Source organism: Camarhynchus parvulus, chromosome 3, assembly GCF_901933205.1.
Source record: "Camarhynchus parvulus chromosome 3, STF_HiC, whole genome shotgun sequence".
NCBI classification, from domain to species: Eukaryota; Metazoa; Chordata; class Aves; order Passeriformes; family Thraupidae; genus Camarhynchus; species Camarhynchus parvulus.
The window spans coordinates 47,725,180-47,752,493 of record NC_044573.1 but is presented as its reverse complement, the minus strand read 5'-3'; the positions used below and the strand labels follow the sequence as shown (position 1 = coordinate 47,752,493).

At 38.3% G+C, this 27,314-nt stretch overlaps 1 protein-coding gene across 2 annotated transcripts in view; it reads right to left on the bottom strand.

Annotated features, from left to right (window-relative positions):
• Positions 1 to 15,931: 15,931 nt before the first annotated feature.
• The window catches only part of SHPRH (SNF2 histone linker PHD RING helicase), a 48,009-nt gene continuing 36,626 nt past the window's right edge, over positions 15,932 to 27,314 (bottom strand). For both annotated transcript variants that reach the window (XM_030945285.1, XM_030945286.1), the window contains exons 24-30: positions 26,543 to 26,614; positions 24,621 to 24,809; positions 21,040 to 21,132; positions 20,387 to 20,473; positions 19,762 to 19,940; positions 17,800 to 17,880; positions 15,932 to 16,579 (exon numbers count right to left, since the gene is read on the bottom strand). In XM_030945285.1, the coding sequence (XP_030801145.1) occupies positions 16,483 to 16,579; positions 17,800 to 17,880; positions 19,762 to 19,940; positions 20,387 to 20,473; positions 21,040 to 21,132; positions 24,621 to 24,809; positions 26,543 to 26,614 (798 nt within the window). In that variant the 3' untranslated portion in view covers positions 15,932 to 16,482. The remainder of the gene's footprint in view (positions 16,580 to 17,799; positions 17,881 to 19,761; positions 19,941 to 20,386; positions 20,474 to 21,039; positions 21,133 to 24,620; positions 24,810 to 26,542; positions 26,615 to 27,314) is intronic.

Here is a 27,314-nt window from a genome sequence, read left to right as displayed (position 1 = left end):
TCAAATGGATGTTTATCTCTGATAAAACAAGTAGACCAACAAACAGGAACATTTTGAACCAATTCAAATGATCAGCTTTTCCTGGAGGTTAATTGCAAAATGAGAAATGATTTTAAAGCCATATAAATATATTTCTTTCTGAAGGCACTGAAATAATTTATTGACTTTTCCAACAAGAAAAAATTAATTAAAAGATCAAATATTTCAGTATTCTTATAATTCTGTCCTCTTTGGTTTAACTGGAGCATATTGCCAAATTCACCTCCAAATTCTATATTTCTGCCCCCAACCCTGCCTTTTTACCATACAAAAATTAATTTTTCAACTAGGTTTGATTAATGGTCAGAGAATAATAAATTTCTCAGCAATACGTAAGAAGAAAAAGCACAACAGTAAACACCATCTAGGTACTTCCTATCCATTTCCAGCAGATGCAAGCAAAGAACAGCTGGATTCTCTTGTATTCATGCTATTTTCCACATTATCTGCTCTTGCATGTCACTGTGCACCACTGACTGTAGGCAGGCAGCAAATAGGAATGCAAGTCTCTCACAGCTCAGCAAAATACATGGTAAAGTGAGAAAATAGAAGATTTTTAACCATCCATACATTTTCATTTGACTCAAATAGACAGGGAAAAAAAAGGATTTTCACATGATAAACTGAGCCAAATGTAATTTTATGTCACTTGTGATACAGAATGTAAAGATTGTTATCTGTTCACATGAAAGTAAGAGAAAAGAGACGGATAAAATATTCCAGGCTGGGAATTGCAAAGCAAACCTTTAGTCTCGTAGAAATATTAATAGAATATTAACACAATAAGACCAAGGTTTCATTGCAAACTCTTGTACTTAAAGACTCCTGATATTTTTTTAACATGCTATCCATCAAAATTCACAGTGAATGAGGCAAGATTCCCGGCTACTGCTGGAGGGGACAGTGACAAAGGCCTGATAATTCCTTGTCAATGCTTCAGAAGCCCATGACTGAGTGACAGGAATAACCTCTCATCATTGCAGGAAAGAGCCTTTAGGAAAGATCTTCCTCATCTGACTTCTCTGAACCTCTGCTGATTTATGGCTGATGGGAAAGAGGTCTTGTGTCATGTGAAGTCCTTGCAATGATCAGAAGAAGTTTGCAGCTGGATTTACAGAAGGAATGGGATAGATGCTGTTTTGTCTTTTTTTTTTCCCTAGCATTCTGGTCTTTAACCACATTGATAGCCTGGAGTTGTCTCCTTGAGCTACCACCACTATTTCTAATTTCCAAAAAGAAAAATTCTGTGTTCTTTACTACTGAAAGAATTATAAAGCAATAAAAAGAAAATGGTTTGTCATTTCTGCTCTTTCCCCTGACACAAGGACGTCTAGTGAGTCATCTAAATTCAGATTAAAGTCTAGAGAGCCCGCTGTACTGCAGGAGTTGTTTCTCCATGGCATTCACATTCTAACATTATCTGTCTGTCCATATTTGGTAAGTTTTACCTTATTCAGTGAGTCTCACTACAGGAATATGTAATTGCCACTGAGATCAAATGAAATTATAAAGATTACAAGGGAAAAAGCCTCCCAGATGAAGACATAAAAATACCCTATTTATTTCATGTGGATGAATACTTCCCAGAATTTGAGGATTCTTTTCAAAAGAAAGGTACTTGGAATCTCCACCTCAGTCAGGTCCTTGGCACAGACAAGGGTTTCAATGATTTCTGTATAAATATTAAAATTAAGCACTTGAGTTCATACAGCTGAGGCCAGTTTGATTTTCATTCTATTCATCCTAATTCAGATTTACCATAACCTTCTTACCTAAAGATCGACAAAAGATTGCTGGATTGAAATTTATGTGGAAATACAGCTGTTCTGAGGCTCAGTCACAAAAAGTACAGTGAAATATGTACAGCAAAGGCAGAAAAGTCAGAATGTCTATTTATTTAATGTCTATGTCATTAATTTCCTATTACTTTGAGCATTATGTACATCCTGAATAAAAAATATATTCTCCATGAAACAGATTTTTGAAAGTGCTGATAAAAAAATGTAAAAAAAAAAATTTGACATTTAAAAATGAATACTTCTTATTTTAAGTCGATGGGACATAGAATTGTGAAATTCTTCCTCAAACCCTTCATGTTTCCACTCCATCCTGTAGGCTGCTTTCTTCCATGTGACCTACCTCTTGCCACTCACTGCAGCTTTCCCATAAATCCCAATAGTGCACCTTGGCCCCTGGAATATGTGAGGCATTTAGACTAGCAGTCTCAAAGGAACATGACTCAGGGAAAACTTTTACAGGAAATGAAAATTGTATTTAAGGTGTATTTTGCCTAGAAATCCCAGGTCAGCAGAGTAACCCGAGCAGAGTAACAACTTTGCACTCCACCTACTGGCATTGCCTGGTGAGCCCCAAATTATGTGTGATGCTGTCTGTAGTACAGAGCTAGTCCAGCTCATGAACAGCTTTAAATTTTAGGAGAACATTTCTTCTCTGACTAGTGTTCAGATCAGTCTTTTATCCCAAGCATGGGATTTAATGAAGAGCTCTGCATTGTTCTGCAGAGGCCAAAGGTAAAGTCTGTGTGTGCCTGGCTCTCAGAACAGTGCAACAGGCACCCCTCGAGGAGGGCAGTCAGCAGCATTAAGGGACATTTCCCTGGATCTGCTGGCCTGCCTGCTTGGCCACCCTTTCCTTTAGGAAACTAATGCAGTGGGGATGGACATCTCAGGAGACAAAATTTAGTCTGGAAACTCTCATCCCTGGTTGTGTGAGGGCATGACTCAGAGCCCCTTCATGAAATCTGATCATGCTCTAATTGAATTTAGCAGTTCCCTGACTCAGAGGTTGCTGGAACAGTATGTCAGAAAAACAGTAATTACTGCCCCACACCTTGTCACACAGGGTGGTTAATGATCACTGAAATTAAGAACCAGCCCAGCACCTTTTCCACTGGTAGCAACAGAGACTCAATAAATCTCTTATGTATGATAGCAAACAACCTCCATCATTAAAAAAATTCTGTTACTCTTTTTTTCTTTTTCATAGGCCAATTTTTCAGTTGTGAAATCCATTGCAATCTTGAAAAACTTCCTTTGGGAAATAATTTAAGCAAGTATTTGGGCCTGACGCCTTCTTTTTTCTTACACAAGTCACCCACCCACAATTTCCTTAATAAAGGCCATCACATTAATTCATAGAGATGCAAACATTTCCTATGTCAATGTCTTCTTAAAAAGAGCAACAAAAGTCTTCTGAGTAAAAACCGAACAAGAAACCAAGCCTATGCTATGCTCCAGTATTAGTAATACCACAGGTTCCCCTAGCTTTACCAAAGGGGCCTTACAACCACAGTGCAGAGTTAAGGCTGAGACCAGCAGTGGATCAGGGCATGGCTCAGTTGTCAAGTGGCTCTGCAATTCCAATTTGGGAACCAGTACAGCAACCTGGAGAATGGTTAAGGGATTAAGGAAAAAAAAATTCAATAAAAACCCCAATCTCGTAAATGCAATCCAAGGTGTTTATTTTAAATTTCATTAGTGCTACTAAACATAGATTCTGCAGAAACGGGGACTGGCTGGTGGAGATCCAGAATATTTGTGTTGTGTGCAAGAGCGGAAGCACCTCTTCCTTCGCCTCTGTGCCTAGCACACTGTGTCTCCAGAAAAAAAAGGCAGGAATGGAAAAGAACATCCTTTATTTTTCCTGTCAGATGCAGGACCCTTCTGCTCAGACCTCAGCAATCAAGGAACAAATCCTAATGTGGAGTTTGTATTAGGGCACATTGTGTAGCTTGTTTTTCAGGTTCTTGTTTGCAATGACCCTCTTGGTGCTGCTTACACAGCAGCTTCCAAAGGCTGACTTGGGTACAATTATAGATACTGAGAGACTGGGAGGTACTGACACCTTTGGATGGGGTAGGGAAGAGTGGAATGTTTATCACAGAATGTGTACCAAAGAGGCTTTCCTGTCCCTTAGTGTGAAAAGGGAATTTTGATGAACTGCCCAGCAAGGCTGCTGGGACCAGAAGGCTTTGGAGGTGTCTACTCTGACACCAAATGATGGCTTGACAGGACTCCACACCAGTGTGCAGCAGGCCTGAAATCTCTCTTTTCTCATGCACAGCTCACTGATTTACAGCTGCACTGGCAGCAGAGCAACCACAGCTGAGTGCCAGAGGAGCTGATCTGAAAAACACCTGAAGCACCAGAGCAGTGACCCACAGACACTCCCACAGAAAACTGTAGCAATCTCCTCCTGCTGGCAGTGGAGAGAGCAGACCTCAAGCTGAAAAATGATCTGATGGAGGAAGGTCCAGATGTGTCTTCCCCTTTCTTTAGTGTATATATGAACTCTCTGGGAAAAGTAACAAGGAAATACTGAGTATTGCAATAGTAGTAGACAGGCAATATTCAGCTTCACTTTGCTGTAACAGCAAATCCAGTTGGTGATGTGGGAGAGATGATCTCCAGCCACACGAGCTGTGAACATGCATGTGACATCTTCTGGGGCTCAGTTCCTGACCAAGTGAAGCTGTGCCAGTAGAGTTGCTGAAAACAGCACCAACAAAAAGTACTGAACTTCCCCCTCTGGTAAACAAGGGACAGAAATCCAGCAACATCTCTAGTTCAAGGCTGGGACTAAGATTCCAAGAAGGTGATCATGCCAGGAAGCATTTTAATTATATTGGCCAGGGTGAAAAAACCCTGATACCTTCTATCCAACCTTTGCAACTATTTGTACAACCTCTGGTATGTTGCAAAATGAACAGAAGATTATTTGTTGTATTTGCAGAGTTTGCATAGAGAGAGCTCCAGCTCTCTGTTTACCACTAAGTCACCAGCTTAACATCAACTTGACCAATCCATGTGAAGCTGCAGTCAGTTCCCTCTCACTGCCAGCTAACTCCTGGCACAGAGCTCTGCAAATGCTCGTCCCACACTGCAGACAGAAAGTTCCTGCTGGTTTAGGACCAGTTCTTACTGTAACTGAAGCAGCTTATGATGGTTTTTATGTACTAATTGTCATCCAAATTGCCTCAGTGGCTATTTGTTTTAACTTTACATGCTGGAGTGGCTTGTGAGCTGCAGGATGTAGAAAAAAAGGCTAAATCAATTTCTGCTTTGAATGGATGATTTGTATTTAAGAAGGGGTTCAACTGAGAAACAAAAATGCAACCATATGTTGTCTCTAACTCAGAAAGTCTGATGCACAGGGGAAGTGCATCTAAAATACAGCTTTTCCTTTCTAAATATTCATCATCTTCATCCTCGATTTTCATAGTAGTTCACTTACTGTTCTCTTGGAGCAGAGGCTGAGCCTGTAATTATCAAATGATGCATACCCTGGCTCAGGGTAGACTGAGGCTGGAACTCCCAAGGGATGGGAGACAATTGCTCAGCGCCCATTACAGTTTCACTGACACTTAGAAGAATTAGTGCAATTAGAAATTGCAAAGACACAGGAAATTCTCAAGCTGACTCCAGGAATCCATGCAGGCTAATTTTAATCTTCTTGAATGTAGGTTTTCCTGCAGAACAGAAATCAGGGAGCAGATGCTGCCCTAGAGAGCTCAAATATTTTTCTTGGAAGAAACCCTATGCTCCTGTGAAATAGTTAGCAGGGGTCTGATCTGTCTCTCCTTTCTGTAAACATCCTAGTGTTTACAGCAACATCACAATGTTAAGTATTACTGTACCAAATCCACATGTCCCAAGTCGTGAAAAACTTCTATGAAGGCAACAGGAATTTGTCTCTGGATAAGGCAAGCTACAGCTTGCTCTAGATGGATGTAACCAGAGCCAAAGTTTACTCTCAGTTGCACTGGCACAAGCACGACAAAACTCCATAAAGCTCCAGATTTACAGTGGACTGACTGACAGCAAGACATGTCCCTAGATACTGAAACATATCCAAAGGAACCAATTTGTTTGACCATCTCATTGCAAATGGCCAGTAGCACAACTTGCCTTTTGATCTTTCACTCCAGCTGTCACTTCTGTTTAGCTTTTAACTGTTAGAGGTCCAGATTTCCCCTTTACCATATGAATGCCTAACAATTTTTTTTCTATTAACACACCATCTTCCTTATTCAGGATACCATGGATAGCTAAGCAAAGGAAAACTAGATGTAGCAATAATTTCTTATTGTGTGTGCTAGAAAGAAAAAGTTTCTCCCCCCAGGCATTATCCATGCACTCCCACTTTGCTTATTGCAGTTCTACTTCACACATCCCCATTCCCACCCTCCTTGGATGAGAATTACAGGTCCCAGTCATGCACTCACAGTTCCTTAAGACAGGGGCTCTGTGGAATTGACACAGGGACCATCCTGTGCAATATCAGCCAGGAGGGATTCAGAAGCCAGATTTGGACTCAGCCTTCAGTCACATGCCACAGGTAACACATCCTCACCTGCCCAAAGCCAGAGGGGCTTTCCTACTCCTTCCCAGCCAAACCTCAATATGAAATGGATGTTTTCAGGGTGATTTTACTGAAATCCCACCTTTCCTTTCTGACCCTGTACATCACATTTGGAGCCGAAGGGATATCTCTCTCTCTCCAGCAAGGTGTAAGTGTACTTCATTAGTGCGAGTGCTGGTACAGGTGATGCCATAAGGTGCTCCCACCATAACACACTGTCATGAAAGCCTGCATCTCACCCACACCAGCTACTGAATCAACCAGACTCCACTGTGGATTTTCTGTGCAATCATCTTTTAACTGCACCCCAAAGAGCCTTGGTGCCTTCCTCTCACACTCTTCACACTTTGCCGTTTGTTTGTTCCAAAGCGTAACAGATGTATAAAAGCCTTGATCAATGGCTGCAGTGGTTTTGACAGATGTACTGCCTTTTTGATAGGAAAAATTTATCTCCTGCCTATTCACACTTAAGTACTTCAGTATATCAGGTCATAACATGCTCTGGTCTGTTAATAGCTGTGGTGTTTTTCCCAAGGTCACACTTTTTTCCACATTATTGCTAGAACTGACACCTCTTGAGGAAGGCTGCTCAGTGCAGGACAGCTGTCTAAAGCTGTCAGCCGAGCATGGGGGACATGGAAGACAATCCTGCTCTGCCTGCACACAATGCTCAGTAGCAGGGAGTGCTGCAAGGAACCCAGCAATCCAGAAGAGCCTCTGTAGAGCTGCATCAATAGACAATAAATACCACAGTAAGAGCAGGAACAGGATCCCCTTGTGTGCCAGCAGGCACTGTGTGTGACAGCTTGTGCTGAATGGCTCCAGGAGCGGTGTGCCAGCAGCCCTGGGCATGCAGGCAGCCCAGGGGCAGCACCGTGCCAGTGCTGGCTGCCCCTGGCCCAGGGGGCTGAGCCTGCTCCCCCCATGGAACGGGGCAGGCTGCAGCTCCATCTCCACTCCGCTGCCAAGGCCCTTCACCACCCTCACGTCCTTTGCAGCTTCTGTGCAGTGTGGTGGCATGTTGTCCCTCCCTGTATAACTGCTCCACAGACCATTCAACTCCACAGAAAATATCCTATTATCATTTGTACTTTGGATTATATCCCACTTGTGCAGTGCCAGGAAAACTAAGGCCCTGCTGCAGCACTGTCTTAAAACTCAGTTAAGATCCCATTTTTCAATATAATTTCTCATGCTTTGTCAAGAAGTTTGGTTTTATGAAATATATGAGTTATTTTCTTTATTCTTTAGGTTCTATCTAGGTATAACTAAGTGTACATTTTTAATATTTTATTAAATTTTGAAAAATCTTAAAAGGAATTATAAACAGTAACACAGGAACTGCAATATACCAAAGGGCCAAAGAGGTCCCCTAATTATACCAGTCTCTTAAAAATAGTTTGTATATATTGGGATTGACCAGGACCGATTTATAGTTCTAGGAAGGAAAATATGATACAACTGATCCAACAGATAACTTTATCGAGGAGATGTCACAGGCCTGGTCTCCATGGAGCAGGAGACTGTAATGAAGAACTGCTGTAGGGAACAGTGAGCTGTCTCCAGAAGTCAGCAGTTTTGGAGCTGGCTTCAACCAAACACACTGAGAAGAATAATTATGGACCCCTGTGCTTCTACACATATTGCAATTGCAGTTTTGAATAACAATTATTTACATATTTGCAGAGCATTCCTATCAACTGATACTACTTAACAGGTAACATCCATCAGACAATTCAGTTACACACTGAGGAATAGGAACACAAATGATTAAGCCCTGACTCTCAGAAGGGGCACCAGCTATTCTTCCACAAACCAGGAAGATGGAAAGAAAAGGTAATGAATGTTACATCAGTCAGTAGCAGGTTATTATTATTTCAGTAGCAGGTTAATTTAAGACAAAAATTTATGTTCACAAAGGCTTTGAAATAGCTGCAAAGCTCAAGAGACACTATGATGTAATTTTGAGAGCAAACTCTGCAAAAGAAAGGTTATTGAAGGGAACGTTAACTTACTCAGAGACCAAGAGAACACAAGGTTGTACATTTATCCATACCTGATAATTTTAAAATAAAAATTTAGCTTTGCTACTTTCTAAATAAATTATTTCATTGAAATTACAATAGCTTATAAAGCAAGGAAACACAAAAGTAATAAAAATACTCTTTTCTTGGCTTATCATCCAGGAATTTCAGTTTTGGAACATAACTGAACACTGTTCTTTTCTCTCCTGTGTGTTGGTTTCAGAAAGTCACTAACTTGCTGCTGCAAAAGCTGGTAAGTTTCAGTGTTCTATTATTTGAATAATTAAATTGCAGGACACGAAATTGCTTGCAAATTCCTGACAAAATATCTGTTAAGATGCAGCTATATGAAAGAAAACATTTTCTATCAAAAGGTATGTAATTATAGATTTAAGTCCAGGGTTGTGGCTTTGGATGTTAAAACCTCTCCATAGAATCAAGGGCCCAAGAAATGGCCAAAAGGTGTCCTGTGCCCAACAACAGGTTTCCTGAAGTGTGGAGTGAGTGGAAAGGTAAATACTACTCAGAAAACCTTTCCTCTCTATTTTAGAATCAAATCCCCCAGGACAGGGCTGGACACCACTCTCTACCATTCCCCTCACATTTGTTCTCTGTGTTACAGCAGCAGCAGCTCTAAGTAAGCAGAGGTACAACCTCCCTCTCCTCATTCACTTTGGTGTTTCATGTCCTCTAAATTCTATTCTAGAGGCTTTTAATAAGAGCTGTAAATAATTCAGGGTCACTCACCTTTGTTAAGAACAAGTAACAGAAAAGAAATACATGCTCCACAGGGAAAAAAGAAAAGCCCTACTGAACAGCGGTAGCTTGTTGATGAACAAGGCATATGTAAGGAATTCTAGAAACTTCAGAGGAAATCTATGCTTACAAGATGTTTGAAGATTACACTACACAAAAGGAGAGATTCCCCAGAAATATCCATGGCATGTCCCTCATTTGACACAGCTGGCTCAAACCTTTGGCAAGATTTCTCAGCACTTGTTTCCCTGCACAAGAGGACTGGGCTGGGCTTACTGCCTTTCATCCCCACTGCAAACATTCTCAAGGTGCAGAATTTCCCAAGTGGCAATTACGAAGTTCACTGTCTTGCCCCTTCAGAGACACTTGTTAATTTACAGTAGAAGTGATTAATGACCTTGCCTCTATGAAACAAAACTTGCCTGTTTGGTTCAGGGAGGCTAATCTATAAAAGTATATATTACGAGTTTGAACCACTATCCTACACAAATCCACAGCAAACTTTTGACTGGGGAATCTTATGACTTAGGTGCACATTAAAACATGTATCCCAGGGGCTAAAACTTTTCAATATTAACATTTGTTCAAGCACTGCAAAGCCCTGTGTGTTCAGAGCCCAAGAACTTTCAGTAAGAAAGTGACTAATATCTCAAATCTGGAACACAAAAATGTGCCATTGCATTTAGATGAACATTTAGCGCCAATGAATAGGCTATACTTGCAATCTTTCACCCTTTGTTTATTCATTGCTCGTATCAGTGACTCATTCCTCCCACAGAAAAATCAGCAGAAGGGCACTCAGAGGAACATTTTACAACTATTCCTCATTTGTCCCCCTCAACCTCCTCCAACTCCATCTAGTACAGATTCCACCTCCCCTGCAGCACGTGCAACAGCAGCAGATACGAATGCATCACCTGGTCTCAGAGATATCCCCTCCATCTCTTTTCTGGCTGGTGGTGAAGTGCTGTGGGCTTTCTACCTCTGGGACAGGAATTGTAGGATAGCATGTCTTTTAACCTGTTAGGTCTGTTAGATCTGCTTACAAGATCTAACAATGGGGCAGCAGTTACCAGTTACCTGGTATAATCATGTCCACAACTCCTACATTACTGCATTAAGATTTTGTAGAAGGCTAGAAGAGAAACAACACATTTCAATAATACTAGGTATAATAAATATAATTGAGGTTAGACTAGAAGTCTGTATTTTCCTGGATCTTCCCTCATGTCCTTTTTGTAAGCTGGAAGAACATTAGCTAGCTTCCAGTCAGCAGGGACCTTCCCAGACCTTTGGTAGATGATCAAGAGGGGTTCTTCCACATCATACACCAGCTTCTTCAGAATGCTGGGATAAATCCCATCAGGCTCCATGGACTTGTGAACACTCAGCCAGTACAGGTAGTCCCTTACAATTTCAGCATTCACAAATGGAAAGTCACTGTTCTCACACTTGTGAGCCTCCATCTCAGGAGACTCCAAGAGTGACAAGCCAAAATTCCATCAAGGTAACAAGAAAGGCAGTCTAGATTTTCTTCCTTAAACAAATGACATAGTCAAGAGAAAGTCTGACAAATGAAGATCATCTGTTAGCATAAAGAAGTGACAAGCCATAGCAACATAATATGAGTCCCATTAGCTCACTTGCTCCCACAGGATAGAAGGAAAAGCAGCATTAAACTCCCCACAACTATCTAAGCCAGCCTACACCAACAATCTACATTTTGAGACACCCTACAAGCAGTCAGACCTTACACTTGGTAAAATTTAGAAAGATAGCAACCTTCACATCGGGTAGAAACTATCAAACCAAGAAATGTTATATCATGGAAACAATGACACCTGTTCCTCAACTGATAAAATTTGGTTGGCATCCAGTTCAATGAATGGGGCTGGGCACTTGCTTGTGTAAGCTCTATAAATACACAAAACAAAGGAACTTGGAAGGGAGCCCTGGAAGGCTGATATCTTGTACACAGAAAAGAGCCAAAGCAGAGGTTTACAGGTATCTCACAATCCAATTGTCTAAGAATTATTCTAGTACTTAGAAACCCTATGTCATCTACACTAGGTGACTTAGTTCCTTACCAACATTTGAAAGCTACAATTTCAACTACCTGTCCCCTTTACACTGTGTATGACTGTAGAATACAGAGTGCCTACTTGGGGCTTGAATCCAATACTACAGTGAATCAGTAGTTATCTATTCCTTCCTCCTTCTCTAAAGGAGAGAAATCAGTGGATACACTGTGATTTGTGACAGTAGCTCAGGTGCACTTTATGAATTCCAAAACTTTAGACTTGGCAAGTAAAAACTTGTGTTGTTTCTTACTCAGTAAGTAGATTACTGGGGTCCTTTTTGTGTGTCAGTTGTACAATATAAAACCAGATATACAAAAGTTAACAGACTGAAATTCAGTATCTGATTCTACAGTGGTGAAGAATATGGGTAAACAAAAATATTATCAGTACAAAAAAGAATTTATACCAGGCCACTATTGCAGCATATACCACAGCATATACTGCAGCTGAGATGGCCGCAATACACAGAGCATCATCATACAATTTCAGAAAGCTTCAACCCATACAGAGTAACACCTTACCACATCAGAAGGCTTCAAGCATCTGCTCATACAGAGTGACACCACATCACTTAAGAAGGCTGCAAGTACCAATTTTTCTTGTTCTTTAGCACAACCTTTTATACCCTTCATGTTGATGCACTGCACCTGTGTGCCCTCTGCTCGCTTTGGTGATTGGTCAGTGCACCTGGGCACCCCAGGTCTCATTGCCTTCAATGCTGCTCACCTGCTTCTCACAGCTGGGCCCCATTGGGGATGAGGCTCAGCCACAGCCCCACTCCCAATCACCAGAAACTGTGCGCCTACAGGCTACAATTCTCTTTACCTCAGATACTTTTCCTGTGATACAGTAAGCTAGTTTTACTGTAGCTATTTTATGGATTATAACTCTTTTACTCTACTTCCACTGACCAAACACAAACATTCTTTGTAACAAACTGAGCAAGCTGGGGGTGGGTGGAGGCTGGGATGAGATGACCAACACAGTAAAAGAGAAAAACACAGGCAGAGGGAGAGACAGATGTCTTGCACCTTATTTTTTTCTCCATTATGAAATCCATTTAATCTACATTTATAGCATATAATCTTGTAAAGATCTCACTTGTTTCAGGCAACCAAAAAAGGAAGAAAAAAAGCACAGGCACAGCGGCTTTGTAGCTCGCCTTTCAGTCTAGAGAAAAGCATAGCATAAAGATTTTAAGCATTAAGTCTCTAGATTACACTTCAGAAACAGGCTTTATTTACAGCTAGACAAAGCCCTAGATTTCTACGTTTTCCTTAGAAACTCATCTGATTGCTTACCTTGGGAGAGCAATAAATTTCAAGGTTAATTTTTTCTTATACCAGTCAATGCAAGATTGACCAATACAAACCTTTTTCCCTCCAAATGAACCGAAGCACAGTTTCAACTGAACAAATAAACCTGTGACTCCTGAAAGAGGTAATGTAGTCAAAAGGACTGTAAAAATGGATGGAAAGAGGACAGCACTGTTTGTGTCAGAAGAGACAATGGTAAGGAGATGTTAGCTGATCCCCAGCTATAGTCCAGACAGAATTTTACAAGAGGATTTATGTCTAATTATGGGTTTAACCAGACACAATTATTTTTTATCTCTGTGGGATCCCACTCACAGATAACTCTAACACATCTGCACACACTGGCAGACGTGCGGTTTGGACGGCCTGTCTCACAAAAAGCATCATCAACTCTGTCCAGTTCTAAATATGAAACTTGAATATGCAAGAGAAGACTGAGGTAAATATTCTTCTGTGGTACCTGACCTGAAATACACTACAATGGAAATTGTCATATATCCTGGACTTTCATTAGTATGTTCAAAAGTTACTTAACAGGTTAAGATGCAAACCTATTCCTGGCACAGGCTGATTTAGAGAGCAAGGGGGAATCTTAACTTACAAATTCTCTTAAAGATCCACAGTGACATTCACAGAGCTCAATTTAACAACACAAGTTTAACACCTCAGTTTCCAAGATGATCATATTGTGTGGTTCAAGGAAGTTCACTATTTGCATCGAGCTTTTACAGATACCAAAATGACAGCTCTGTTCTACAAGGCACTGAACTTTATATACAGTGAGAAAACCTGTCCCAAAATCCTCACCAACTACAATTAAAAAAACTCTTAACATTCTTTGTTATGGAAATGAAAGAGATTAAAAGTCAGCACTGAGGTATTTGGAAACAGGTGAAGCCTCATTTTTCAAGGGACTGACTTCACCAGGTAAGTAATACTGTTAACCTGGATCATATTTATATGTTTTAGCAGGAGAACACATGAGAATCTGGTACATGCCTCTGGTAGGTCCGCACAAATGTTATGCAAACACTGCAGTCAGTATTTAAAGGTTTCTGTCTTCTGTGGGAAATCCCATTTCTATGAGTCTACTGGAAGTCCTAGGATAGGGCAGACTTTGTTCTCAGCTAAGATACTGTCTTTCAAAAGTGTTTTGATAGAAGGCAAAACCATGACAGTACCATGAAAACAAGCTTACTGTGCTTTGATAAGAGAAAAGCACTGCAGATGTACAAGCTACACCCTTAGCAAGAAAAAAAAAGCAAAAAAAATTCATTTCATGAGAAGATCTCTTAAGATGTCTGAAAGAAAAACCTTTGTCAAAGATACTAAATATTGCAAAAAAGGAAAAAAGCATTACATTTTGATCTCTGTGCTTGATATTATGTAAAACTTGAAGAGTTCATTTTACTACTGACAACCCTCCAATTTCAAGAGGTCCTTTACCATGACTCATGCCAGATTTTAATGTAATATATCCAGAGCTCTAGGTGCTGTTGCTCCAGGGCAGTCAGGAGAGCACCTAGAATCTGATTTTCTGGCATCCTATGCTGTTATATGAGTATAAAACAAGGTAAACCAAGACTAAAGACTCATGCAGTGCTTGGTAAGAAGCTAAGCTTTTGGTTAGGAATTCAAAAGCCACATATTTATAAATAAACAATGAAACCATCATATTTATACAAACAAGCCTGATGCCTTAAGATTTTAGCCTTTCTGTTTAGCCTTTCTGGTTTTCAAATCTTGTACTGCATTAGTGCATAGCTCTAAACTCCATATAAAGTGTTAACTACTGTCTTCACATTTTGGTCAGACAAAGCAGTTCCTCTAGGCCTAAAACTCAAGGACACCCTACAGCCTCAGGCCCCAAAAAGCATAAAGAAAAGTGAATTGGGGGTGTGTGGCCTGGGGGAATATGACTTCATTACCTGAAGCTGTAACTGGAGCATTAACCCCCTGATTTGCAAGTAGACCAAACTTGTATCTATCTGGAAAACTCGTGACCATCACCCCCAGCCTTGGGGAGGCTTCGTCTGCCCTTAATATACCTGAAGGCCCTTCATTAAATATATCCACTTTTGTCCTTTTAACTTTGTCTGGCCTCTTTTTTCTAGGTAAGCCCAAAAAAGGCATCAAGCCAAAAACAGGAAGAGGCTGGGAAACCTCTCATAACTGACATTTTTCAGTTTGCCTTTCTGTCTCCACATTCATTGACAACTATTCTTCACACGTCTAGTTAATTAAAATGGGAGCTATGAATGTAAACACTATGTGCTTCCACAGTTTGTAGCACAGATACATCATTTCTCAGAGTGAATAGCAGCTTCTTGTGCAGTCACATTGTATCATATAATATCAAAATTATCTGAAGCTGATGAGGAAATTGGAATGTTGCTGTCCTCAGAGTTCCTGGAGTGTCTGTACAACATGATCTCCAGTACACTGTAAAATAATTTAGGTTGGAAGGGATCCATGGAGGTCATCTGGTCCAACACACCACAGATAGCAGGACCAGCTTTGAAGGCGGATCAGGTTGCTTAGGGTTATTTGAGTTCCCAGTATGTTCAAGGATGGAGATGTCACAGTTGCTGTGTAAACTGCTTGATCAAGCTTATCTAAAGAAGACCCCACCATCTATTCCATTTCTCTTGCTGCAAACTGAGGGAAGTTGCTTATGCATACACATTTGCCCACTTGCTAAACACAAAATTGTGTTTAACACCAACTGCACAACTGAGCTTCCTTTTGTAGTACCTTCAGAAATTAATGTTATATAAATGCACACCCATAGCCAATACCAAAAGGCTTAAAATTTATCGTGCCTACCTTCAGCAGTCTGAAAATTAGCCTAGATTTCTTTTCTACTGTCAACAAAGATGGGGTAGAGTGTTCTTGCATATCTAAAGATAAAGCTTCACAAAAGTTCCATTTCTCTCCACACTTTTTCTAACTGAGACCAGGTACCTAATAACTAGCCTGCCTACCATAATTTCATGTATTTTGTATATTTAAATTGCTGCAGCTTTAAGGGGAAGAACTGGAAAAAAGATCAGGATGAGACAATCCACAGAGACACCAAATAATTACGAAGTGATCAGCAGTGTAACCAATTAAGTTTTGAAAATTCTGTAGCAAATGCTTTTCTTTTTTTTTCAAACAGAGCACTCAGTCGCAGCTTCAAGTGAAAAATATACAGCAAGTGCAAGTCTTTAACTGATCACCAGATCAACACGCATACAAAAAGCATAATTTAATTATCATCTTTTTGCTGTGAGTAAGCATTAACAATGAAATATTTAACTGTCAAAAGTCTTTATGAATATCTAAAGGCCTAATACAAATATCCAAACTATTAGTAAACATTTGTAATTTGAAGTGTTAACAATAAGACATTTAATAGCTCTGCATTAAATCTAACAAGCCTTTTCTAGAAGAATATTAATTTACAGTCATTCTTTCTAACAACTCTTTGTACAATTAAAAAAATTAGATTTGTATTTTGCTTCCCTTTCCCACCCAACCACCCACATAGTTTTGTTCTCAGGCTGAGCTAATAGCCAATCAAGCCTGATGGTAAAAATCCTCTCAAACCAAGGGTCCAAGATCTTGGTTTCAGCATCCAGCTCAAATTCTCTTTGGGAAAAAAAAAAATCCATATTTGTATAATGTGCAAAGTGCAACTTTTATCCAGTGCCATCAGAAGTATGTGCTGCTATGAACATCAGCAAAGAAGAAATCAGTAAAAATTAAGACTTCTTAATTTCCGATTGCACTCTTATGGACAAATGTTAGATGATGTCTACAGGAATGACAGATCAAGTGGATTTTATCCTGGTGCTTACTGGGTCAGGTACTTTCCAATTTCATTAGGTCAAACCAATGTTTTTATTCAAGTTCTTCAGTTTCCTCTGTAAAAAGGTCAGCCAAATCTGCCACTGTCAACACTGAGGCTTCTGACTGTTTCATGGAAGAGCTCGTGTGGCTGTGGGAAAAAATTGCATGTGGGCATCAGAGAAAGAATCAGTGTAAGAAATGAGCTGTGTGCACTGAAGACAGAGCACACAGTTCAGAGTCAATACCTGCTCAGCTTTGAAGCTCAGCAGGAAAGCACACCTTCTGTCCAGGAAACATATACACTCATCAGCTACGGCTCCTGCACATTCTAAGTAAGGTAAAAAGTCCATCTACTGTCCCCAAATGTGGTCAACACCAAACACTGCAAAGGCAGCAGAACATGGGATAATCCACCTTGACCTCCTAACATTTAAGGGATTTGCTTGAGCTTCCAAGCATGAGGTTTAATATTCCTTTGAAAATATTAGCCCTCATGGGATCATTCAACCACTGTACATTTATCCAAATTGTATGTGCAAAAGTAGTGCTACTTCACAGATAAGGAGAATAAATCATTCTTGAAGAGCTGAAACTGAAATCTTCCATAACTGCAGCCAAAGATGTGCATGTAATTTTTAGTTTCATGATTTGTAACAGGGAAATTTTCCATAAACTAAGGCCTCCTCCTAGATTTGTCATGTGTATACCATCTGGTTAAAAGGTACAAGCCTCTTACACTGTCTGCATAAGGAATGTAAATAGCATTTTTGGTCCCACTCCAATCCATCACTGCTTATAGATTTTGGAAAGATAAACCACAGTGAAAACTGCTTTCTGTGTCTGCAGCCCAGCCTCATGTATGACTTAGCATCTGGGCAATGCTTGTATGGACTGTAAAACCAAGAAGTGTGACACAGCACCATTAGATGAAGTTTGTAGGATTAAAAAAATAAAATAACAAAAGAAAGAACCCATGTCCTGTGTTAGAGTTTATAACATATTGTTGCTCTAGTGGCAGGCTTAGTGCTACTCCATCAATTGCAATGTTTTTATACCAATGAACATAGGTAGATTGAAAAGATAAATCATACCATAATACATAATTTATTACTTGATCTTTTATGAAATAAAATACACAAAACATAGCCAACATATTTCTCAGAGAGTTAAAATACCTTAAGCTGCAAGTTGCTGGAGCCAGGTTAAAACTTTTGAAGTCTTAAAACTGTCTTGCCAATCAAAACAGTTTGAAGGACAGCTAAAATTTACATGTAAGATGTACATTCCTAACCATAATAAAAGTATGGTGGAGAACCACTTTTTCATTTTCAGTGCCATAATGACATTTAAAAAAAATTCAACACATACCTTCTATCTACAGTTTTCAGCATAGTCTGCATTCTCTCTTCTATTGTTGCTTTTATCAGGAACCTATGAACAATCGTAGATCTAAATGTGTTTAAAAAAAAGAAAATGCCACCATAAGTGAGCAGAAGTTTTACTGTTACAGCCAAAGTTTAGAACTATATTTTGTCTCATACTAATTCTATTAAAAGTGTTGAAAATATGCCTCTGGTTTTTAAGAAATAAATGTTAGAAGTGATTAGCAACTTCCATTGACATTTCAGAGTGCTTAGTGCTTCCCTGTAAACACACTTTCACTTCACTTTACTGATCACACACTAAATGAATATAAGCTGTATTAGCTAAAATCCTAATGTAGATACAGGGCAAAGTTCTGCTCTCTGTGTCCTTACTAGAAACATTCCTCCAGAGCCCAAAGAAAAAAAAGAGTTTTGCCCACTGGTTATATACAATGTTCATACTTCATTGTCACAAATTATTCCAAGAGACAAGAGCTCAATGTCATGGAAAATTAAACCTAATACCCAGAGTTTTAATAATATTATTTTTGAAGACAGCAAAATATAACAATTTTTTTTTAAAGAAGTCAGTAACTGTAGTCAACACTGGTAAAATATAAAACCCAAAATGTCAATAAACACACCACAAAATGAAAATTCCATTTATGAAATAAATTTTCATTCCTTTTATGAAATAAAATTTCAAAAAAGAAAGAAGTAATTTAGAAAAGTGACCATAAAGTGAAATGGAAAACAGTCAGATCCAAAGATAAAAATGAAAAAGCACCCTATGCTCCCCGGTATAAACATTTTTCAAGGTAAGAACCCTTGAAAATGCTTAGATGATTTTCAGGTCTTAGGTTGAAACTTTGGCAGGCAACATTTCACAGAAGAATGAAGGAAGAATGCTTTTGGATTCACAGGCAAAGGTCTCCCCCCAAAAAAGAGAAGTAACTAAGAACTGAACTGGCAATAGTTGCACCAGTGACACTAAACAAGAGTATTCCCTAATGCTCAGTGCACTTGGAACACAGCCCTTTTTAAAAATAAGCCTAGCTGAAATCTTAATTCTTAAAAAGTACAATGTATTCTTGGGGGTTTTATTGCAAGGTTTTTGTTGCACCTTTCGTGCCAGCATCATGTAGAATTGCAGTGTGGGCTGCTGCAATCAATCTTTCCCTCACAGTTATAATTCTAAGCCCTCACACTTAACTAAAAATCTTTACCAACACAAAAATATCCACCTGTTCATAAACATTCTTTCACATACATGCTCCTTCATGTCCACCTCTCTCTTTGCTTTCATTTCCAGAACACAACCCCCATTATTATTCTACAGTATTGTTATTCCAGAATTGACTGCAGTTATTTTTCTTCTCCATGTACTGGGCTTTAAATTTTTTTTTATAAAGTCACGAGACCTTAGAAAAAACACACACATCTCATAGTTGAGGACAAACTTTCTAAAACCCTTTTCAAATGTTCAGCACTACCTATGTCCGAGCAACAACACTGAAACAAACAAGAGACATACAAACTCATTAATTTCTTCAAAAAGACAGGGGTGAGGGCAGAACTGTGATTTATAAACTTATCAGTTCTAACGAGAATGTGCTATAACTTTCTTTTTGGAAAAAAAAACAACTAAAAAAGCCCCAAAACAAGGAAACAAAAAAGCCCCAACAATTTATGCAGCCCCTAATCTGGAGCTAGGAATGACCAGTCAGAAAGAGCCTCTCAAGGAAACCCAGAAAGGCCATGCCTGAATGTAGCCATATATGACATAAACGATGAGTTGCTCAGACTTGCAAAGCTAAGACATTTCTGGACATTTTTGCAAGCAGTAGTCCAAAGTTAAAAACTAAGGCATCAATGGCACACATAAAATAGGGCAGCAGCTGAACAAGGTTTTTTCAGATCTATTCTGGACCATATCTAAACCCTTGAACACAACTGTAAACCTTACTTTGTTTGGCCAATACGATGTACTCTGCCAATAGCCTGCAGCTCATGTGCTGGATTCAGAATGGGCTCCACAAGCAGAACATGAGTTGCTTCGATGATGTTCAGTCCATTGGAACCAGTGTGAAGAGGCAGCAGCAAAATATTGATGTTGGGATCATATTTAAATGCAGACAGGTTTTCCTAAAAGGCAAACATCACAGCAGTGTGACAAAAGCTCCTCAATGCAGTGTGTGGGGGACAAGACTATATTTTCAACAAACTATGGCAGCTAATGCAGGCTCCAGATCGACAATCTTTGCAGGTCTGTCATCCCAGAACAGATAATGACAGTCTCAGGAAGGCATGAACTTCTTGCAACACTGATCAGTGTGTCACATACTTAACTTTCATGCCAATGCATCTTTCTCAAAAGTGAATGTACTGTTTATCTCCAAATGCTTTAAAGTAGGACTTTTTGAGATTATAAATTTTAGAATTAATAAGTTGGAGATCAAAACTTCTGCCATACAAATTTGCTGCTTTTTTAGTTTCTGAAATGAAGCAACAAAGTAAAAAGTATCAGATTAACTTCTGTGAACTATGATTTCCCCACTGAAAATAATTTAAGAAAAATATCCTTTATGTACCTGAAATTTACTAATTCCATTGATCTGAGAAAAAACCATGTTGTTGTCATACAAAGCTTTTGAAATTATATCCAACACATCTTGCCACTGTAAAAAAAAACAAAACAAAACCACGCAACACAATAAAAGTAACTCAACATTACAAACAGCAATGACAACTAAAAAATAATAATTAGCTTCTCTAACAAAGAGTAGATTTTAAAACTTTTCAAACTGCTTTAAAAGGATCCTTTAAAAGGATTTGTAATTCTTTTAAAAAAATTGTGTGCTAGAAACCAAATCTTTCATAAAACTAAGTAAGACGGGTAATTAGAAAGATAACTTGAATAAAAGAAATTGGTAGCCATTGAAAAAACAGTTTTACAATGTATCAAAAAACATCAGCACATCATATTTAAAATTATCTAGAATTTCTACTGCTTCCATACAAATCTAAGTGTTTGCCCTTTAAAGAAACAAGCTTTCACATCTGCTGACTATGATCATTATTCTTGTTCCAGTTACAAGACTTGCCCTACAAATCCTCAAAACAATCAAGTGGTTGTACAGAGTGATTCAACATTTTGGTAGCTAAACTAGCTCCAGAAAAGATTATGAATGCTTTTAACTCAAAAGACACATGCAAAGACAAGACAGAAAATGGTGATTAATACCGTTGAGAAAACTAAGGACTTAGCCCCTGGATCTTTAAATTGAATTTTCTTCAGTGTTCGGACCACAGCTTCCACTTTGGTGGAGTGACTTCCCTTTGAAAAGCCAAAGAAGCACATTAGTAAAGTAGGATAGTAAAAAACTCCTTCCACATTCATTGCTTTATTAAATGATGTTATATTAGGTCTCTCATACATCTTACACAAAGTTAACAATGATCAGCCTTGAGGAAGGGCAGGTTAAGTAGCACTGAACTACTTTTACCTCTCCCTCATAAAACACTGCACTAGGATCAGCAGCGTGTACCAGCATGGAGGAATGAAGTGCCACGCAGACACACCCTCTGGTTCTGCATGAGGCAAAGCAGACGGCCCAGGTAGTGCAGTGGCACCAAACACAGTGCAGTGGCACCAAACGTGCCCATTAGGCCTCCTGCAGTTTAACTTTGTGGCACAATCTTTAGTGATTCTTTCAAATGTATATTAAAATTTCCCTACCTTCATAGCTTTTGAAAATGGAAAGAAAAACACCTACCTGAATGCTATTTATGCTGCTTTTGTTTCTCATTCTGGCAACATCAAACTTATGTTCAGTACTATGAAGCTTGTTAATTATATTTAAAACAGTATGAAAATTGTAAATATAATTGATTATTGAATGATGGTGAGCTGCAATGAAAACATCTTTCTATTCTGCATTCACAAGTATTGCAATGCATAATGAATCCAATACTTTATTTTACATCTTGTCCATTTTGATTTATGTACTCTTCCCTATCCCCTTAGGTCAGTGAGAGGATACAATGAGATGCAATTCTTTTTCCATCTCCTTCAGTATGTACTTTCTATAACAGCAATTTTACCTCATGTCTTTTTTAAAGAAGTCTTTACTTTCTTACTACACACATAGTCATTTCAAACTGTGCTAGATTCAGCAGGACAAATACTGTTTTATTTCTGTCTGCACCTGTCTTTTGAACATTGAATTAACTATGTTGGCTCACTACAATGACAGATCAAATTTACTGAAGTCATGCTGCGTGCAGAATTGGCTGGGAAGGATGTCAGCAGTCTCAGCACAAGCTGGGAACCAGTGCTGGGCTCCTTGATCACTCACACACGAGGCAGCTAACATGTGAAAGACTTTCTGCAGACTGTTTTACCAAAGGCTGCAGTAAGCAGTGCTGTTTTATTACCCAGGGTCCTCCACAGTGATTCCAACTCTGCAATGTCACAGACATAGAAACTAACCAGCTTTCTTCCATGTCATTACTGCTGCACCTGGTAGACACTGACTGTCCATCTGACAGTTCGCAAAGTCAGATGGACAATTAGAAATGCTTATGTTGGCAGGTCTGAAAGGATGACACATTTGCAGCCCTATGGCTACTGTCTGCTAACCATAAACACCTAGAGTTAGGAGATCTGAGACTAGCCTTTAGGATTTCCTACATAATTCCAGGGTCATTTATGGCTTTTCCAATACTGTTCATCTCTGATTCAGTGATGACAATCCTGGCTAATATGTTCTAGTTGTCTTCTCCTCAGAAACTGTTTTTAGACCTTATCACAGGTTATATTTTTCCCTGCCATAACAGATAGCAGCTTTAGCCACTGTTGTTGATTTTTCCACCTTTCAGATTCCTGTGACTCAGGTGTCACAAAGGTGACTTCGTACAAGATCAGTAAGGGGAACTGTGCTGCAGAAAAGAACAGCACAATGCTTTAAGTGGTAACAGTCTTTCTGCTCTATTTTTTAAACAAAATAACTGTATAAAGTTCTTCATCCCTTTGTCTTCATTATGTTAAACTATATTATACTTATTGAACTTCCAAGTGACTAGAACTTTGGCTCACAGTACACACAAAGATCTCAATTTTGTTCTCTATGGAAAGATGAAACTGACAGAAACACTCTTGTTTTTCAGTCTGTCTTAAAAAATGGTATCCTACTCATTACCCCCACACCATGAGTCCGTCATTTTGTTAAATATTCAGGTGACTATTTATAAAGAAATTGGTTAGATCAAATGAATTATCGAACAGTAAACATTAGAACCAAAACTACCCTCTAACAAACAATTTCTGTCTCAGATGACAGGCTGGCAACACCCACTTTAATACTGACCAGACACAGGAAGCTTTTACAAAACCAAAACATGCAGAGATGCCAGTAATCTCTCTCTCAGTATAAAATGCTTCCATTTACAGTAGTCCTTTGCATCTAAGGCATCACCTTAAAACGGTTAATGTCAGCAAAATAAAGTGTTAGAAAGAAAGAGAGGTAGTGAATACTTTAAGAGGGATTGAGAAAGATCAGGTTAAGATACAACCACTGAAAAAATCACACAATTTTCATATCTATCCTGAAAGATACTGATCTTAACTTCAGTATTCTATAGAAACCATAGTAAGCTTGTTATTCTTTGTAAACAGTCCTTTAAAGGAATATAAGGTAGAATTTTTTTATTTTTAACAATGTTGCTTGTTTACATAGTAAATACAGTGAAGCTACAGTGTAAATTTTTAATGTTTCATTAACTAAGAATGAGCTTTGCTCAAGCAAATTCACACAGAATTAATATTTTTGGTTTGTTCAAAGTTTTTGATGCAGAAATACTTCAAGAAAACACTTCAACTCTTTACACAGGATAGCAGATGACATGTTCTTTCAGTGTCTTATTTATGAAATTTGGTTATTCTGGTTATTTTTTAATGTAATTTATGAAACATATTTGAAATTTTGTTAGAAATAGGGTGATATCTCTAAACCATATATGGAATTAGTATGTAAAAAGCCCTGCATGAAGTTGTATTCTAAGAAGTAGCACTTGAAAAATACAGCCTATTTACTCCCCCTGGTGCCACATACTGTAAACTACTTTAATAATTCGAGTTAGGAACCATCTACTCATACAATGGAATTCTATTTGTCCAGGGAGGTTGAAATAACTACTGTGAACGTGGTAGCATTGTCTTCAATACAGGGTAGCAACCCTAGAAATTGTGCAAGGTTCAAGGAGACTTGCACAGATATCATGGAAGTCTGTCAGCACAACTAGTTATTATTTTTAACTACACTAATCAGATTAAAATAATGACAAGCATCACAACCATATTTTAATCCAGTCGTATCACAATAATACTTTTATTAAAAGACAGCAGAACCATCTAAATCAAAGTATTATCAATGTATTTTATCTTTGCATTTTAGCCCAGAATCCTCTATTTTTTCCACAATTGCACTAAACACAGGTTTTTGGTTTCTACAAGACAATTCTACAAGACATTCATGCAGTGCAAACATCTACCTATGCACTACATGTATGTTAGTACTGCTAAAGACTCATGGAGGTGCTGTCTCTTCAACACAATGAAAACTCTCCTTTAGTAAAAAATGCAGATACAACAGTGCAATCAGGATTGAATTCCTACATGTTTGTGTCTAGAGGTTTTGTCATTAGGACAAACTATATATAAAACTATATAGTACACTTATCTGCCTAAATGCAATATGCTACAAAACACAACAAGTATGCACTGCTGAAAGTTTGGGCCACAGAGCTCCTGCACAAACAACTCACCTTTACAGGAATATCATCCTCCTGATTTGCAGCTTCTGCAGTGAAGACATAAGATATTTCTTTATGAGATGTGGTCTGCCTGCAAATGGCACATTTAATGGAGCTGCGGCGGGTGCCAACGCTGTACTGCTGGATGATGATTGCAATGCACTCATTGCAGAAACAGTGTCCACACGTCAGCACTGCCCACTGTGCAGGAAACAAAAAACCCAAAACACAGCACAGCTTCAGTCTGAGGCCAGTGCAAAGGAAAAATAGTGTACTAAATATGATAAATTATACTTTCATAGAGAAATTATGTTATTTTCATGATATTCATCAGATTAAAGAAGAATTTTACAATTGTTGCACTCCAGCTGCTAAAAAGCCTGAATTTTAAAGTTTTCCAGCATAGAGACATTCATGATCTAAAGGAAGTTTCTGAATTTATTGTTCATTGTTTGCATTTTCTCAGTTTTGAACTTCAGGAAAGACATTACAATCTTCCATTTCTATGAAAGATGATTCTTAATGCCTTATATGTAAACACAGATTAAGTATTTACATACTTTTTAAAAATTACAGAAATATTTTTATTTTCCTTCTCTACAATTCTTTATCTGTGCAATCATACTAGACTGGTTTTATTTAATAAGTGATAGAAAAAAATGCTTTAATTTTTCCCTACTGATAAGTCCAAGGCAGCATCTTTGGACTTAAGAAAAAAGATTTTATACAGTGTCTTAATCTCTTTTTGACAGAATGTATGTGAAACAAGATTGCATTGCAGCAGCTGTTCTCCCCTTGTGAGCCTAGAGCATCTACATGTCAGCTGACACCTTCCATAATAGAGAAACAATTTGTAGACCAGTAGTTTTTAAATTCAAAATAATATCTTTTGCTATACTAGCCTGTTCTTTAGGCCATTCCAAGAGGAATAACTAGAAGTGTTCGTGGGACCAAGTAGCAAAGGGATTGACTAAACCACTGATTTTAAGCAGGTCTTTTAGGCTTTGTTAGGTTTTTTCAATTGTGCAGAAACAGAATGATAAATATTTTAAAAGTTCTTTGCAACATGAAAACTGCTACCATCTAAAGAAACAGTCTTGTTGTTAAGAAAAGATAAAGAAAATTAAGAGATTATTATCCCTTTCAGTGAGCTCTTCCAGCTCTGAGATAAAGAATAATGGCAGTTAACAGGACTAAAAGTTGGTCTCTGTAAAAACCTTGGCAGAAGAACACAGAGGGGACTTTGGAAACATGGCAGGACATCAGTTCATGCTTACACATGTCTATAATGTAAAGAGAAGCTAAACCTCCTTAAAATAGCTGCCCTAAAAGGAAGAGACAATTTAGTTTTACCATAACGAGTCCTTTTATGTTTTTCCCTAATGTATGGTAAGTCAAGTTTAAACTATGGCTTTGTACTTTATGATATAGATTAAGTCTCACTTGAGTTTCAACTCCTGCACTTCAGCAGGGAAAGAAATGTACATTGCCAGTATTTATTCTGTTGGATTTTGCTACTGTTTGCATTTGTAATATCCTTTTCTTTAGAAGAAAAAAATACTACCAATAAGAACAATTACAATAAAGTACAATAATATACAATAGAAGTTTACCTACTTCCTCTTTCTGTTAGCTTATAAATGGGAAATAAATCTTTCTGCCAGAAGTTTAACTTCAGATTTATAAAACAATCATGAACTCACATTTTTGGAACACTTAAGCAGATGTCAAAAGCTAAAAGAAGTAGAGGTGCTTGCATCTGAGAAAGATGTTATTTCAGGGGAGAGGCTGGTTGGTACATTACAAAAACAGCTCATTTTCCCTGTTTCAATACAACGTCCATTTAAAAACAGGTCTTGACAATTTGACACACAACTGGCTCAGCTCCAGCTACAAGTGTTCTAAAAGTAAAACCTGCTGAATAAGTATCTTACCTGTCTTCCTAGTTGACGTGCACAGATTGGACATGGTTCTGGGTTAACTCCTCCAGTAGTTTTGTCTTGAGACTATAAATTAGAAAAAAAAAAACAACTTTGTGTTTTGTTATTCTATATTTAAAATAAGCTTCTAGAAAAAATGAATAATGAAACCCTTAAAAGAAACCACATCAAACCAAAACAGTGTCTGAGCAAATGAAAAACATATCCATGTATTCCATGTACTCAAGTCCACCTCGAGGAGTTAAAAAACATGTAACTTATGGTAAGCAAAAGGAGCACTTTTCATTCTGCAGTCCTCCTATGGCATCTGCAGCTCTATAACAGCTCTGAAAAATCCTGGTAAAATACAAGTTTCAAACAAGAAACTCCACATATTTTCTATCAGCTTCACATGGTTGCAAAAACTCTTAAATTTTGCTTAACTATGCTTACTTTAACATAAATGCACTTACTCAAACACTATTATTAAAATAACGTATAATACATGGAGGTTGTCTGGTTTTTTTGGGTTTTTTTTGGTTTTTTTTTTTTTTTAATGCTCACTTTAACTCCAGAAGTGATTACCCTTCTGTTTCAGGTAAGCTCTTAGTAAAATACTAAGGTATGCAGAGACATACATGATTTTATAAGCTTCTACTAAACATGGCCCAGTTTGTTTTAATGAGAACTTTATACATCTAAAACTAGTTTATAGTTTAATATGCATGTAATTAAACACATAACTAAAATATATAAAGCAATAAATAATTTTATGAGCACACAGTAA